Source organism: Thunnus maccoyii, chromosome 16 (assembly GCF_910596095.1).
Source record: "Thunnus maccoyii chromosome 16, fThuMac1.1, whole genome shotgun sequence".
NCBI lineage: Eukaryota > Metazoa > Chordata > Actinopteri > Scombriformes > Scombridae > Thunnus > Thunnus maccoyii.
Window position 1 is genome coordinate 18,233,840 of NC_056548.1, and position 16,525 is coordinate 18,250,364.

The following is a 16,525-nucleotide window of genomic DNA, read 5'->3' on the forward strand; positions in this document are numbered from 1 at the left end:
GCAAACAAGGAACATTTTTATTATTCTAAATCAGGTGAGGCAAAGTTCAGTCCCTTACAAAATAATAATGAATGTTGATAACTAATGCAAGCAAAAAAAAGAAGGTGGAGAGGAGAGTGGGCGGTGTTTGTTGACTGACAGTGTCCGTAATGACACTACACTGCGGTATATAAACTGGGAGGGACGTCAAACATCCTTCACTGGGAGTCACTATGCGCTGATGCTCCGCCACATGCTCGCATCCCTGTTGGCAACACAAGTCTCGCATCAGCACAACAAACTCAAACATCTGACCGGCACGATGGATGGGCAACATAAAGACCGCAGAATGACTCACTTGTGGATATTGACGTTACTGATATTTGTCTAACCTCTAGCACTGGATAACTCGGTCTTTTCCAACTTCTTCGTCTGGATACGGATTGCGGAGCTGGATCTTGTCCTACAGGTTTTGGAAGAAGGATTATATTTATTCTGATCACTTTATTTCTCCTCACTCCACTTTCGCCATCACCACTTGGAATAGGAGCGTTTGGTGGGAGGACAAATTAAATTTCTAAGGATACGCACATCAAACTCTAAAGGATGGCCGTTTGGTTCACCTCTATCTTCGCAATAGTTATAACATTATTTACTCAGGTATTTTTTTCATCTTTTGTAAATTAGGAAAGAATTATTCAGAAAAAAAATGTTGCATTCTTTTCCATGCTCACTATTTGGTTCCTTTTAGGTTCTGGGATCAGGTGTGTTCGAGATAGATCTCCATCACTTTCAGAATACTAAAGGTTTGCTGGCAAATGGACTTAGCTGCAGCATGACTGGCTGCAGGACTTATTTCAGGGTTTGTTTGAAGAACTTCCAGAAGGTGGTGTCTCCTGGAGATTGTATATTTGGCAAAGCCGTCACTCCTGTTTTGGGCACCGACTCCTTCAGCATCCAGCCGGACGCCAGGCTGCGGCTGCCGCTCAACTTCACCTGGCCGGTAAGAGACACCTGTCCTGCCGCGCGAACAAGCAGGCTTACGCACTTTTATCCTACTGAAAGCAAAACATGTAGATCTTTTGCAGATTATTTGTTGTTGGTTATTTCCAAGTGAACTGCACATGGTGGCGGAAAAAATCTCACTTCCACTCTGACAAAAATTACCTTTCCAACATGTATTTTTACGTGAAAAATGTCCCACCGTATCATCTTATGACCTAAAAATGAATTAAATTTGAGCAAAACTAAGCCACAAGCTGTATTATAAATTGTGCATGTTTTATTTTACTGTCATATAAACCACTAATGCATGCAAGTCAATCATTAGAGTTTAAGTTGATCATCCACTGCATCCCTGTATAGTCCACACTGTGCGTAAAAATAAAGAGTGCTCAGAGTGCAACCGATGACAAAATACATTTTTTGCTTGCAATAATTTCTAATAAATTATTATGAAATGTTTCCATTCATTGTTAAATAATCCCTTAAACCCTTTTCTATACATTACATTATAGTTTTAGAGAAATAAAACCAGCGATATGGAGATAAATTAAGTGTGCCATTATATATTTTTGGTGACATTTCTTTCCTAATTTGTCCCCACAGGGTGATTTCTCATTAGTTATTGAAGCCTGGTATTCTCCTGCAGCGGACCTACCTGGAGGTGAGAAGATGCACACATGTCTGTCCACCACTAGAGGGAGACATGCTACGTGTAGCCTAAAATGACTTATTGCCTATCACACATTTCATCAATAACCCCCACTTACAAGTATTACGTGCCAACAAATACATCTGGCATTTTCAGCGTCATGGATCCGTCTTCGTTAGGATGCCTTATGAGGCACACAACAATCCTTTACAATCACATCTCCTCCAACACAATTGCAACTTCCCTTGTTTTATTTCTGGCATGCATGGGAAAGTCTACAGCCTTAAGTGAGAATATGAAACCCTGCCAAAAATCCCATGACAGCCTTTTCCTGGATTTACACCTTTTTGTCCTTCGTAGCACAGGAATAATAGTCACATATGAAGGGTACTGTCACACAAATCACTAAATTCACATTTGTAAGATTTATCAATTACATCATAGAATTGCAACCTGGTAATTTAGAAATGTATCAGCATCATATAAACCAGTCTTCTTCTTCTTTTCTTCACAGATACCACCAACCCTGAATTCTTGATTAATTCTTTTGCCATCCAAAGAAAGTTGGGAATAGGGCATGAGTGGTCCCAGGATGTGCAGAGAGGGACGCAGACGGAGCTAAGGTACTCATACCGGTTCATCTGCAATGAAAATTACTACGGGGACACTTGTTCCAAAATATGCGCTCCGAGAGACGACCGTTTCGGCCACTACACCTGCAAGCCTGACGGGCAAATAGCCTGTCTACCAGGATGGAAGGGAGAATACTGCCAAGAACGTAAGCAAGAGTAAAGACACCATATGGACACTTTTCCTTGTATGTGATAAAAGGTCACAAGTCAGATCTATATTCATTGCTCCAAAAAGGAGTAGACTATAGGCCATAACCTGCTTTACAGAACATGAAATACAGGATGTGGCTTGAAGTCATTTGTATAAAGGAGGAATTGGAAGCAGTGTTGATGGTTAAATAGACTGCAGTGCCACACAGTGTACATTTCAGAATGAGATTAGAGCTTTCATTTCTAAATTACTTGTGACATGATCACAGGTGTGTATTTTTCGGATGCGAGGCAGCCAAACACAATTAGAAAGTGGAGCAATTAAGGTGAAATTTGAAGACAGAGGGCCTATACTAGGTGTGCTTTCTCTCCGGGCGCGTGCGGTTTAATCCAGGGCGGTGGTCGGCCCAGCAGCATGCGCCGGGGTTAATCGCGGCATTATCGCCCGCCACGCGCCACTAAATTGCGGGCTCTATTGTTGAGGCGGTGCAGGGCAGCAGCTGCAAACGGGGCTCGCGCTGCCCACCGATAACAATAGGGCAGCTGTCCTGCTTTTTTTGAGAACAAGCATCTGCTCCGCACTAACCAGCCGTTTAACACTATAAACAGTGAGAAATCAATGTCACATACAGCACAGAGCGGGCCCGGCAAATTATGTTTTTGTTTTTTTTTTCCATTGAAACGTCAGGTAACAGGTTTTATTGTGAGGGAGAAAAACATTTAAAGGTGATGCAAACTATATTACCTGCTTGTTTTAACTGGCACATTAGAAACCCTGAGTTCTAAATATCCTTGTGTTGTTTCTTACAGCAATCTGTCTTGAAGGGTGCAATGAAAATAATGGAAACTGCACATTACCTGGAGAATGCAAGTGAGTATTCACTTATTTTGTGTGTTTATTGTATTTTCATAATTAGCCAATCTGGTGAAATGTACAGCTATCACTCTCAATTAAGGCTCAGCAGATCTACTCATTGCAAAAAAACAAAAACAAAAAAAAAACCATTAACTACAGGACAAGAACAAAATAATAACCACTAAAATCAATTGCTGCTCTTTTCCCTTAGCCTATTACACAACAACAACATAACATTGTATTTGATTTTGTGATGTTTTTCCTTGCATTTCTCTATTTCCTTTGGGGGTCTCTTCGTCCTGAAAATCCGAGTATGAACACGACTGTTGATTTCCGTGTGCTTCAGTAGTCATGGTGTACTGTTTTATGTGTGAACAGATGCAGAGAAGGTTGGCAGGGACTCTTTTGTGATGTGTGTAAACTCCATCCATCCTGTAAACATGGTACCTGTAAAGAGCCGTGGCAGTGCACCTGCAAAGAAGGCTGGGGAGGCATCTTTTGTGACCAAGGTATCTTAAATTCTTACTTGAAGCTGTGAAGGAAAAAAAAAACAACAAAATAAAGACACTGAATGAAATGTTAGTACTGTAAATAATGTTTCCACCCTTTTGTCTTCAGATCTGAACTACTGCACCCATCACAAACCCTGTGCCAACGGGGCCACGTGTATGAACACGGGTCAGGGCAGCTACACCTGCACCTGCCTGCCAGGCTTCACCGGGGTTAACTGTGACTCGGAGGTCAGGGAGTGTGACAGCCAGCCCTGTCGCAACGGAGGCCACTGCCTGGTGAGTCCGGAAGTCTCTCTCTCTCCTTTCCCACAACACAGGCTTTCCTGTTTTTGTTTTTGCCTCAGTCTATCTGTTAGTCCAGGAGGATGCTATCGATTGTCAAGTCAGTAGATGACCCAGTTCACAGACTGTGTACTGTAAATAGAATTCAAACTCAGGATAATGGGGTTCGTTAGGGCAGTCATGAACAGGATACGATAAAAAACATCTGACAGGGAGCTTTTTGATAAACTTCATAACTTTTTGCCTGCAGGAGTCTGAGAACGGCTATAGGTGTGCATGCCCACAGGGGTTTGAAGGGACACACTGTGAACACAGGATGCTGACCTGCAGAGATACACCATGCTTCCATGATGGCAAGTGCAAAGAGGGGGATAATGGACATAGTTACACGTGTGAGTGTCCAGCAGGCTACACCGGACTCAACTGTGAGAAGAAAGTGGATAAATGTACCTCGCTGCAATGCGCCAATGGTAATATTTCATTCTCTCTACATGTAAAATAATTCTGTATATCTGCATATGAAATGACCTGAACTTGAGGGAGGTTTCTAACATACTGTTTTGTGTTGCTTAGGTGGACACTGCGTGATCCACGGTAACCTCCGACTGTGCAGCTGTCGCTCAGGCTTCACAGGACTGCGCTGCGAGATCAACATCAATGAGTGTGTCAGAAACCCCTGCGCCAACGGCTCCACCTGCATAGACCGCATCAACGACTACACCTGCACCTGCCCTCCAGGGTACGAAGGCCGCCACTGCGACAAGCCGACAGACCGCTGTGCCTCTCGGCCCTGCCTGAACGGAGGGACCTGCACCACTGGAGCGAATGGCCAGCCTTCCTGCATCTGCCCCGCCCAGTACAGTGGCCCCCAGTGCCAGCCCATCGATGTGCCTTTATCCAATACCCCCAGCCCCAACACAGGCCGGGAGTCCAGTGAGAAGCTGAGCTTGGCAGCCATCAGCATGGGAGTGGGCTTGGTGGCCGTTCTGGTTCTTTTATGCATGGTAGTAGTGGTAATACATCATGTCAAGAAGCAGAGAAACAAGGAGCAGGACTCAGAGACCATGAACAACCTCTCCAAGGTTGACTTTCAGAAAGAGAACCTTATATCTACTCTAGAGCTCAAGAACACCAATAAAAAGATCGATTTGGAGGTGGACTGTCCCAGGGAAAAGTCTAATCACAAACACATCAACCACTACCACCTGGACTATAAAACCTCCACTGGGTACAAGGATGAACTGTCCCTTTTGGACAAAGATGAAAACTGTGAAAAGACAATAGAAGACAAAAAGCATTTGAGTAGAATGTACAGGTAAGTTCACATGCTGCGTCATGTCCAGTCATTTTTTACCACAGATTTGAACATTTTGGTTGTTACATCGACTTGTAGAGGTCAATGTAAGATGTTTTCATTTTTGGGCTCAATATCTGACATGATGTATCTTCATTTCACAGTGAAAGACCGGAGTGTAGAATATCAACAATATGTTCTTCCAGAGATTCAATGTACCAGTCTGTCTTTGTAATAGCAGAGGAGAAAAATGAATGCATCATCGCAACTGAGGTAAGTTTTTTCATAATTAATCTATCTTACTGTCCCTGTTACTGTTTATTGCTGATATAGTCACTAACTTTTTATTTCTTCTTCTCTCTCAGGTATAATAAATGGAAGATATTATTCATTGTCAACATTGGATTTCTTGTGGACTGTTTACAAGTGTGGAGAGACTGGGATTTATTTAAATGCAAGTTGCTGCTCTTGAAAACTTGATAACTGGATGGAGCCAGTGTGCTCTTCGAATGCAATAGAACTAAAGCTACTAATCTTTCGTTTAGAATGTAAAGACTGAAAAAGACTGCGGGGAAATAATGAGCAAATCTGACTTGCAGATGCGCCTTAGATGTTTTTCCATTCAAACCCTTGTCTGCTTCATCCAAGTTCATCCAAGGGCAACAGGCCAAGATGTTTCTGCCTGCGTGTTGATTAGAAGAAGAGGACTGTCTTGATGTACTCCTCGCCACCTTATTGCAGTAATCAGCAATCAACAAATCAACTTACTGCCAACAAGCCTGTGGAAGGAGCCAGCCTTTGCCATTTTATTTGTGGCTTGCAATGCGCTATGCAAACAAAAATCAGCATTGTGCTCAAATCAAAAAAAGGACAAAAACTACTGAAAACGGTTCATTTTTGAAGGATATTTAGGGTTATCAGTTTTGTAAATCAAATCTTTTTTTTATGAGAATGTATGCAGCCTAGATCAAAAGCCTTATACTGTATATGTGTTTAAGAAAAACATTGTGCCCCGCCTTATCTTCTCTTGATTCCTTTGCACAGCAAAAGGGAGGTAACAAAAAGTTCAAGAGATGCAATATGCTATTGCGCCATGCAGGGAAACTCATGATAAGGCCTTGTTTTACCTTATGCAAGATCACCCTTAAATAAAGACAAAGAAATACATGAAGTGACTATCGTACCAAGGACGCCTTCAATGGAAATTACTGAACCAATAATGTTATTTTGTAAGATTAGTATTTCATTAGTAATTTAAGAAGATGAAGCACTGATCTTTCTATGTTTTATAAGATTATTTTGTATATACTGTATATTTATATGTTGAGATTAGAAGTATGAACTGTTTTTAAGTTGATGCCCCAAAAAGGTGAATTTATTTTTAAAGTGTTGTTGGTGTTTTATTAATTTTTTTTTTTGTTACAAAAAGAAACAATGAATACATATCTGGTACACTGTTTGTTTGTTGGTCTTCAATGGTTGAGTGTACAAGTGGTCAAATAGAGATCATAATTTAAATGTTGGGATCATCTAGAGTCTTTATTTGTGTCAGCTGGTGTGGAAGTGGCTTCATTGTCTATAGATACCCTGATATTTGGCCTAGTAGCTTTTCTAATGATTCCATGTCTATGTCCATGACATCTATGTTGGTGTGATGTGAAATCAATGTGCTAGCAATCATCATTCAGTGGACAGTACTGTAATTGGCAGCAATGTAAGGAATTACTCAAACAAAAAGATATATATTTAAAAAAATCTGTATGTGAAAATAAAGAATCCTTGTGTTCTTTCTACTTAACTGCTTCTCTGAGCCGCTACTGTATGTTTACATATGATAACGCTGAGTAAATGAGGCAGAGGGCAGATATGATCTATGATGATAAGTTATCTTATTGCTCTCGCTAAAAGCTGGAAGGAGAAGGGGACGGGTGAGAAATGAGGAACTTCACTCGACATATGCTCACGCCTGTGTCAATGAGAAAATATGGAGTGTGAGCACAGCGGACAGGCCCCGGAGCCCAGCCACTGTCGAGACCATAACAAACCAGCACATTACACTGTCATCTTTCTCTTTACTCACATGAACTCCTAATATCAAAGCATCAAATTAGCGTTTGACAGTTACACAGCAATGTCCTTTACTGCCACTTGAGGGCAGTAAGCTTTGTGTGAAGTTTAAAGAAGGGAGTTTCTTCCTCTTTCATATCTCAGCTCATAAAACAGCATGCCTGTTGAGTTGACAGGCAGAGGGCACATCATCCCAGTCATTCATTCAAGTGATCGGCCTGCGTGGGTCACAACAGGGCGCCACACACCTGAGCTGAACACGGACACTTAATGAGCTTAAGAGAGCACAGATACAACAGTCCTAGCAGCTAAATAGTTCTATTTATAGGTGTGTGATTACCTTCTGGACAATGAGTGGCTGTTTGACACGCAAAGATGCATAAACAAATAAAGACACACGCCAAAGGAGTAGTAACAATACAAGCCCCTGACCATGATGTAAAAATCAAAAAATGTCTTACAGTAGAAGGAAAAATTAGATGACTGCTGAGTGTAGAGGTCAAATTTTAGTTGTCAAAACATCCATTCTTCCTCATTTTTTGTCACTGCAGCAGTCAATCATTTCTGAAGAACACACACACACACACACACACACACACACACACACGCGCGCGCGCGCGCGCGTATTAAAATGCCAGTGCGCTTGCGTAACACAACAGGGTGTCCAGCGCACCACCGTCTCCATTTAAATATAAACGTTTTGCTGCATTTCGTCCGGTCTGAATGCACCCGTGTTCGCCTCTATTCCTAAAAGGATCCTGATTGGTTTATGTTTTCCCAAAACCCGCCCCCTCTTTGATTTCATTGGTCGGGAACGTCTCGTTCTGACGTTCTCTGAACAACAAATACACGTGCTTGTCTATGGTGCTTGTACATACAGTACATAAGAGACAGCATCCACACATCCATGCAGTATTTTTGAAGACATATTGACAGACGCTATACGCTTGTTGAAAGACTGTACTGAGATTTAGGAGTCACAGTGTGATGTGGTGGAATGTGTGAAGCAACAGAAAAAAGAGAGGAAACTTCGGAGAGCAACTACTTGTTGACAGTAGCGACATAAACGTCTTTGTCTCAGTTCTTGTTTTAAACACAGCCAAAAGACTACAATGAAACCTCGGGACATCTTAAAAGAGAAGAGCATGTGGATATTTGGATATGGCTCCTTAGTGTGGAAACCTGATTTTGCATACAAGAAGAGCAAAATCGGCTACATTAGAGGATACAAAAGACGCTTCTGGCAGGGAGATGATTTCTATCGAGGGGACAAGGAAAAAGTGAGATTTCAAACATTAATTTATGATATTGTTTTTCAAACTGATAAAATATCATCATCATCATTTACTTGTGTAATTGATTAAGCTGAAAACTTTCCTGTCGTGTGATATGCTTAGCTGTCCTGTCCTCACTGTGTGCGTCCTTAATCTCTCCACAGCCAGGCAGAGTGGTCACACTGGTGAAGGATCAGGAGGTAAGACTTGTCCTACCGTGTCCTTGTTTTTGGAAGCACCCAGTCTATTTTGATACTACAAGCATGCAGCGTGCAGTGTTGTCGATGCCATTTTTATATTGCCTGTCCTACCATTAGTATCCTAAAACTCTGATAAAAATGACAAAAATGAAGGGAAATGTTATTGACAACTATTCCAAAGAATCTGCCAGTTTTCAAATGTCCAATTTTACAACCTGCTTTTTTGACAATGAAGACCTTTATTTATCCAGACTATTATATCTAATGATATCATGGCAAATGCTGGATAAAGATACTTTTTTTTCTTATATCATTCATATCAGTTTGATACATGTCACTGTGTTGTTGTTTTTTCATCTGTCAGAGTTTACTAATTAAGGTCAAACTTGTCTTGGGTGTTGGCAGAGTATTCAAAAGGCTTCTCTTACCATAATTAATACTGACATTGGGTCAAACTATGCTAACTACTGCATCTCCACATGTTTTGCCTCCAGGCTTGCACATGGGGAGTAGCCTATGAAGTGGCTGACTCCCAGCTTGATCAGTCCCTTCAGTACCTGAACATGAGAGAGGTGGTGTTGGGGGGTTACATGACAGAAGTGGTAGAGTTCATCCCTCAAGAGAAGGGTCAGGATAGCGTCCCCGCCCTTGTCTACATTGCTACCTCGGACAACCCCACTTACCTCGGCCCAGCATCGGACAAGGAAATCGCCACCCAGATTGCCATCTGTAGAGGCAACATGGGCAACAATATTGAATACCTGGTCCGCCTGGCGGAGTTCATGAGGGTTTACTGCCCTGACGTAGAGGACGATCACCTCTTCTCTATCGAGGCGGCTCTTTTGAACATTTTCAATGACTGCGGAGGGATCAAATCCCCAGACCAAAAATCCCTCCTGGTGAGAGCTACATAAAAGACTTCATAAGGCACTCCACATCATAAAACTGTAATGTTTTTATACTGGATGAAAGGGAAATGAAGATCTGCACCACTTGTGTAGGGGAAATTTTTGCCTGAGGTATTGTGTGCTTGAAAGAGGAATAACTGAGTTGCTTTCAAGGAAAATATAAAAGTGGTGACATATTTGGTGGCTAAGAATTTTTAGATCATAATGTAACCTTACAGAGATATCTCATTCTCCTCATTACTTTTGACTTGCTCACTTGACATATTTTTTACTGTGATTATACACGCTGTACTACATACATACTGTATACAAATTCCAGAAGGATGTGATGCTTTTAATAATTCACTCACAAATGACTTCTCTTTTTGAATCCTAATGATGTTTTACACCTTTGTTGTAAAAGGGTGTCAAAAGCTACTGTATACTGTGTAAATTTTTGAAATTTATTTTAATAAAAACACTAAAATATATACAAGGTATGTTGTGTTTACAATTTTCCTTTGCTCTCACGTGCGTTTTAAGAAGTATCCTATATGTGTATGTTTGTGGTTGAATGCCCTCCATGCCTCACTCTCTCACATCACGTGGCTGAGGAATGCACAGCTGTAGCCTCTGGCTTATAGGAAATGCTGACTTTTCCTCAAGAGAGCTGCTAACTGCACAAGCAAAAGTGCTTTTGGTTTCTTTTGTGCAGTTACACTGTAATATATACAGTACAGGCATTTGCTTTAAATAACTATCTATTCTGGATGTTTTGTGGACCTCTGACATATATCTGGCAGTGTCGGTGGGCTTGTCAGCAGAGCTGGTCTGTACAGTTTCTGAGAAGCAACAACAGGCTATAAAAACATGTAAAAACAACTTTAACCTTTTCAACTCTGCCATGCACAGAGGTGGGTCCATACTTTAAAATCCCTGTTGTGCAGCCAAGCATTCACAAAACACATGCAAACTTTACTTTAAAATCTACTTCAGATCCTAAAGTTCACAGAAATAACAAAAAAAGACAAACATGTAAGGATTAATTACATGGGAATTCATATAAATAGATGCACAAGGCATTAAATTGAATAATAAAGTGTAAGGAAACTTATAGGGGAATTTAAAATTTCACAACAAAATCAGTGTATCAGAGTATCCACAGCCACTGAAGACTGGCTGCTCTTACAGTATAGACTGAGTGTATACGGGCTGGGCTGAGAGGTGGGGGTGCAGATAGGGTTTCTGTCCAAGCCTGAGCTTTGATCACGTTGCAAAAACATGTGCACATGCCACATGACAGACTTAAAAAAAAGGCAGTTTCGTCCATGGATAAACAAGCCCACATTTTAAGCAGCACATTTCTGTGGCATACTGTTCTATTTTCCTAGAAATCACCCCAAAACTAGGTCAAAGGTTTGAGCTGTGAAACCAGCAGAGCAGAGGAACAACTAGACCTCACATGTACTGCACATGCAATGAGCAGCAGCAGAAGGACACGGACAAAAAGTCTCCTGATGTCTGTGGATCATTATAACTTGTCATTACATAATGAAAGTGACCAGGGGCTCTCCTTACAGTATGAACTGATATATGGAGGAACTGTTTGTGGCTCTTGCTGTTGCTAAATGGACTTGGATAAACTGTTTATTACTCTGAGACATAAAAGCACTTCAGGTTCTCAGAGCTGTCAGATACACCCAATCCTTTGTTTTCAGTTAAATTAATGGGATCAACCAGTCAGACCGAAAGCAAAACGACAAGTGTTGGTCAGTGGTGTCCCTACATGGTTCCATGTGAGACGCACTTAAGGCCTTGGTACATGTAGTACTGGACAGAAATATCTAATGACTCAGTGTATTTGCTGTACTCTTTGCCTCCCAGTACACACCCTTACATTAGTTTCCTCGGTTTTTGCTTCTTTTTTAGTAACCAGTAAGTGTTCGCTTTAATAATAATATTATCACAACATCAGTTCTTCTAATTTACTAAGTTATTATCCTTTCCCTATTAGTTTGATGTTGCAGTTACATACCAACAATACCAAAGCTTATCCTGCACCCATACATCTATATCACCAATTCAAACAATATAATGCAAAGACAGATATTCTTGTCCAACTTGTTAGACAATGTCACAATCAACATCAGCAGTTCACACTGTATGGAGAAACTTTCAAAATATAGCTGCTCTGTAAAGGCTATCATTATGTATTTATGAAGGCTGAAATAAGCATTATAAGCAGAGAATTATGATTTACAATGCACTCCTGCAACTCTCATTAGAGCTATAACAATAAAGACAAGGCAGTCAATAAATGCCCCTCACCAAACTGTGTTAGGGCTCCTTTGAGAGGAGCAGAGCGAGTCCCTGGAGCCACCAAGTTAGACGACATTTTCTCACAAAGACAGGTGTAAAAATGTCTATATGTCTGACTTTTTCAATTATTTGTGCATCCTCAGTGTATGTGCAAAAATTGTATCGTATTCTATCAATATACAACTAAAATCATAATACATATACTCATAAGTGGATACCCTGTGCTCCCTATGCACTTTGAAACCCCAATCAATATTATTACCCTTCCTGAGGTCACTTGCTCTCCAGGAGAAGTTGTCAGTCATTATCTTCTGAACGGTTCGCACAATGATGATGAGGAAAATACACAATACCACAAAGTGGAAATTGAGGTCATGTCCTCAGGATGCACGTTTGGCCCATCACCACTCACAACATCCAAACATTATTCTCACTGATCCAATTTGGAGCCTCCACCTGCATGCTAATGTGTACCCAGCTTGAACCCTGACCCTTGACCTTGGCTTGGTCAGTGGAGGGCTGAAGGTCAGCCTGGAAGTGTGTTAAAGAGAAAGTGATTGGGCCACTAATGGAGTCCATCCACTTTAGAGCCCTAGTTCTCCCGTACTGGGTCATCCCGCAAGGTCAGCTTGGTCTGCTGAGGGTCAGCTCACCTCTCTCTGGACTCCTGCCAGTGGACATGAGTGCTGTGCGGTCATGGAGGCCACTTCACCACAACAGGAAGACTGTCCATTAATAAGGCACAAACAATGGCTAATGATTTGGCAGTAAACCTTCTTTGAACCCTCAATCGAATGAACAACATAGAAACTGAAACTAATGTCCCATATGTTGTATATTTTACCAAAAGAGCAGTGTTCTGAATAGTTAAGATCAAAAGACTGAATCTGGCTTGTGATTTGGCCGTGAGCTGCTGCTCGTCTTGTTTCATGAGGCAGATGAGAAAGATCACAGCTCAGGCTCATCCATCATATTGCAATGATAAACACCATTCTTTAATCCATGCATCATCACCCACACGGTTGATGTTAAAATCGTTTCTTCTCATCTAAACAGACATGACTCACACCAACTGGATCTTTTAATCCAATCTGTTCGGACCAGGACTGGTGACTGAACCAGGCTTGACAAAATTAAAGCTCGAGCCAGAGAGCTGCCTCCTGCTTCATTAGCCAGCTCGATCCCTGAGGAATGTCACTTTTGCTGCTCTTAATTTCATTTCCCTAATCTCATTTACACTCAGACCCACCACAGCTGCCCAGGCCTGGCCGAGGGGTGTCAGGCCCAGAGGGGAAATGGCTGTGTGAGATCAACTTGAAACACCACAAGTATTTTGATATTGTACACATTCACATGTTGTTTTGTATGATGTATAAACACAATCATGAGTCCTTGTTGCCCTGATGCAAATAATTAGAAGCTAAGTACCATGTAGCATACCATAGCTAACACTAATAAAGAGGAACTTCACATTTGCATGTGATCTGGATGCTATTTCTTGTTTGTGTGTTCAATGAAGGGTCAGGATGCTCTCAAGGATCCTCTTCTTCGGAAGTGGTAAAGCAATATGTAATTGTGTTCTTGAGATGGTGGAGACATGACTTTTTTGTCTTTTTGGGTTTAGTACAAATATGATAATAGCAGCTTTGGTTGTCTTTTCCCATTTTCACTGTTAGTCGCATTCAGTGGCAGTAGTAGTATTTACATCCAAATTGGGTTTCCAGACTGTCTACTACAACAGACCACAGAACTCAAATGCTTAGGCAGCTATTATTATGTACACAAGTCTCAAGCAGTGTGTATTTGGTGATATAGTAACACAGGGAGGAGAGGTAGGAGGGGGTATACAACATTTTTTCATCTGCTGCAGGCCTGCCGTGATTGCAACATTAGTCCAACCTTTAGGAATAAGTCCAAGTTTAGGAATACAAATCTCCTACTGTCAGATGGGTTAGTGTGGGCACTGAGAGCTCACATGTCAGCAACCTCTAAGAGGTGTTCAGTATATGTACAAATGAATCTTTAGCATCCAATCCTCAAACTGAATCGACTATACTGAATCATCATTGTCACTGACTGAATCAGTAGCAGTGAAGCTCTGCTTACTGATGACTGAGAGCACTGTTGTCAGTTCAAACATGATACACAGTACATTGCTACCTTGTTAAAGGCTTATTACAAGGCTGCAAAAACCTAGTAGGACTTTATGAACGATGATACAACAGCTTACTGATGTACGTACTGCAATTTGAACGGTGAACGAACAAACTCTATAGTCTGACTACAAATCTGTGAACTGAACAAAAACATTCAGATCAGCAAAGTGATTCACCTTCAAAACCTCTGAGATCATCCAACAGAAGATTAGGAAAGGGCACATTTCTGGGTTTTTTTTGGCAGTGCATCTTTCATGTCTTTCTTTTGTAATTAATTTTGTTTTTACTTTTTCAATAAATACAAAACATAATGAAACACAAGACCATTTATTACAGTAAATCAATCAAAATAAGTAACAGAACACACAAAATAAAACAAAACACATCTGAGCAAACAGATTTAGCTACAAATACAGTAAGAAAATCCAGACATGAAAAAAGGGGCACCATGTATCAATAAATGGGGTAACACATTTTCCCTAAAAAACAACCACAAAAAATCAAATAGTAGTTAGGTTCCTTCCTTTATATACATCAGAAAAATAGACTAAACTTCATAAAACTTCTCTTGGTAATGATTAGTCCTTGTGATTAGAGATTCAGAAGCGACAACATCTGTCCTTAATTTTAACCATTCAGCAAAATCTGGTTTTGTCTGGATCTTCCAATTGAGAAGAGAGCACTTGAAGTGGCATAAAGCCTGTCAGTGCAAGTCCAAATTTTTGTTTGGATATACCTGGTGGTGGGAGAGACCGATCTCCTAATAAGCACAGCTGGAGAGATTGTATACAACCACTACTAGTACCTGTCATCATTTTTACACTTCCAACAATAATTGTCATCCATGAGTCCCATTTTTTTTAAGTTTAACTAGTGTATATTAATACCTGTGGATGATTTTGTAGTGTGTAAATTTGCCCACTGCATCTCTAACTGATTTCATGTTTCATCTCTCTGATGATTAAGACTAAATCCAAAACTGAATCTGGGGCAGTAAGTTTTCAAATTACTTTCTGGGATGCTGTTGTTTCAAAATCTGTTTCATTTTTACAGTTTGTAAGGCGTGAGACCAGACTAAACCTTTCATTAAAACATATTTGAGCCAACAATGGTAGTAAGGGGAGGAGAGGTAGGAGGCTGTGCGTATGCTTCCTGGTTTACTTTACAGGACTGCCAGGAAACGTCTGAGCCCAACTCAGTTCGGCAATGCAAACCTCTTTCACTCCTGCAGATGGTTGAGCGTGAGCATTCACAGGTACAAACGTTTGCCAGTGTTGCTCAGTGTAGTGCTGTTCTGCTTTGGCAGCATGCAAGTCAGGAACCTCTGTGGTTATTATCACATATTGTGAGGAAAAATGAACTTCTTGTGCTACTTGGTGAAGAAAGAACAATTGAGTGAAGCAGGTGTTTTTTCCAGTGCCAACTGCAGTACCACAGTAACATTTGGCAAACCACCACTCACAACTGAGAATGTTGCTTGTTTTCCCCCCTAGTAACAGTGTTTATTCTTCACTTCCTTAAGCCTCACATAAAGCTCTGGATTATACTGTATTTAAGTCAGTTTAAGATGTTTTTTTTTCTGCTATATATATATATATATATATATATATATATATATATATATATAATCAGCAAAACCAGTAAAACATAAGATTCCAGCTAAACAGTCACACCTGAGGAAATAATAATGGCGAGAGGCGCTAACAGTATCAACGCAGTGTGTATTAATCACATTCTGTGCAGAGAGGGTGAGATGCTTGTTTTGGTACAAACAACACACCATGTTTGCGTAGCAGCCTGTGCAACAGACTGATTAAGGGCAAGTCACCAAAAATGCCTTTAACATATGTTCTGCTTACTTAGTGAATGACGCTACCTTTCTGCCTGGATGTTAACACGTGCCAAAAATAAAGTGATTGCACAACATTTCCTCCCTCTGAAGACCACACCAGAACTGGTTTGAGACATAGGCAGCTGCAAAGTGTGGACAGTGAAAGCAAGAGAACAACCCAGGATGCCAGGGTGGTAGAGTTTAGGTGTGGGATCTGCTTTTTTCCCCTTGAATTTAGTCATTCAATTGATGATGCTTTTAAGGGAGTGAATGTCATAAACATGCCACGGAATTTTAGAAATAATTTAAGATCATTCATTTTACTCCTACATGAATTTCATCCTTGTGTATAAATGGAGATTAGAAATGGATTTATCCCACTGAGTGGAAGTGAGGCAGCTGATGAGGCTCCAGCTCCCCCTATTGGTAGAT

General features: G+C 40.9%; 2 protein-coding genes across 3 annotated transcripts; both read left to right on the forward strand.

Annotated features, from left to right (window-relative positions):
• The first annotated feature begins 216 nt into the window (after positions 1–216).
• LOC121880820 (delta-like protein 4) lies at positions 217–6,877 on the forward strand. 2 transcript variants are annotated; one of them, XM_042388358.1, is made up of 11 exons: positions 217–639; positions 731–982; positions 1,588–1,645; positions 2,148–2,411; positions 3,226–3,286; positions 3,650–3,780; positions 3,890–4,059; positions 4,316–4,535; positions 4,639–5,380; positions 5,524–5,632; positions 5,725–6,877. In XM_042388358.1, exons 1-11 carry the CDS (start codon positions 586–588, stop codon positions 5,728–5,730), a joined length of 2,067 nt encoding a protein of 688 aa, XP_042244292.1. In that variant the 5' UTR covers positions 217–585; the 3' UTR covers positions 5,731–6,877. The 2 variants fall into 2 exon arrangements, with proteins under 2 accessions (XP_042244292.1, XP_042244293.1); XM_042388359.1 differs by lacking the exons at positions 217–639; positions 731–982; positions 1,588–1,645 and adding an exon at positions 1,652–2,020.
• A 1,377-nt stretch (positions 6,878–8,254) lies between these two features.
• On the forward strand, positions 8,255–10,261 carry LOC121880823 (glutathione-specific gamma-glutamylcyclotransferase 1-like). Its single transcript, XM_042388364.1, has 3 exons — positions 8,255–8,706; positions 8,865–8,900; positions 9,395–10,261. Exons 1-3 carry the CDS (start codon positions 8,539–8,541, stop codon positions 9,812–9,814), a joined length of 624 nt encoding a protein of 207 aa, XP_042244298.1. The 5' UTR covers positions 8,255–8,538; the 3' UTR covers positions 9,815–10,261.
• The last annotated feature ends 6,264 nt before the right edge of the window (positions 10,262–16,525 follow it).

What these genes read in the sequence shown, in the direction of transcription:
- LOC121880820 (XM_042388358.1), top strand. Translation starts at nt 586, where the DNA reads ATGGCCGTTTGGTTCACCTCTATCTTCGCAATAGTTATAACATTATTT. An exon ending in TTATAACATTATTTACTCAG is followed by an intron (nt 640 to 730) that starts GTATTTTTTTCA and finishes GGTTCCTTTTAG; the next exon opens with GTTCTGGGATCAGGTGTGTT. An exon ending in GCAACGGAGGCCACTGCCTG is followed by an intron (nt 4,060 to 4,315) that starts GTGAGTCCGGAA and finishes TTTTGCCTGCAG; the next exon opens with GAGTCTGAGAACGGCTATAG.
- LOC121880823 (XM_042388364.1), top strand. Translation starts at nt 8,539, where the DNA reads ATGAAACCTCGGGACATCTTAAAAGAGAAGAGCATGTGGATATTTGGA. An exon ending in ATCGAGGGGACAAGGAAAAA is followed by an intron (nt 8,707 to 8,864) that starts GTGAGATTTCAA and finishes ATCTCTCCACAG; the next exon opens with CCAGGCAGAGTGGTCACACT. An exon ending in CACTGGTGAAGGATCAGGAG is followed by an intron (nt 8,901 to 9,394) that starts GTAAGACTTGTC and finishes TTTTGCCTCCAG; the next exon opens with GCTTGCACATGGGGAGTAGC.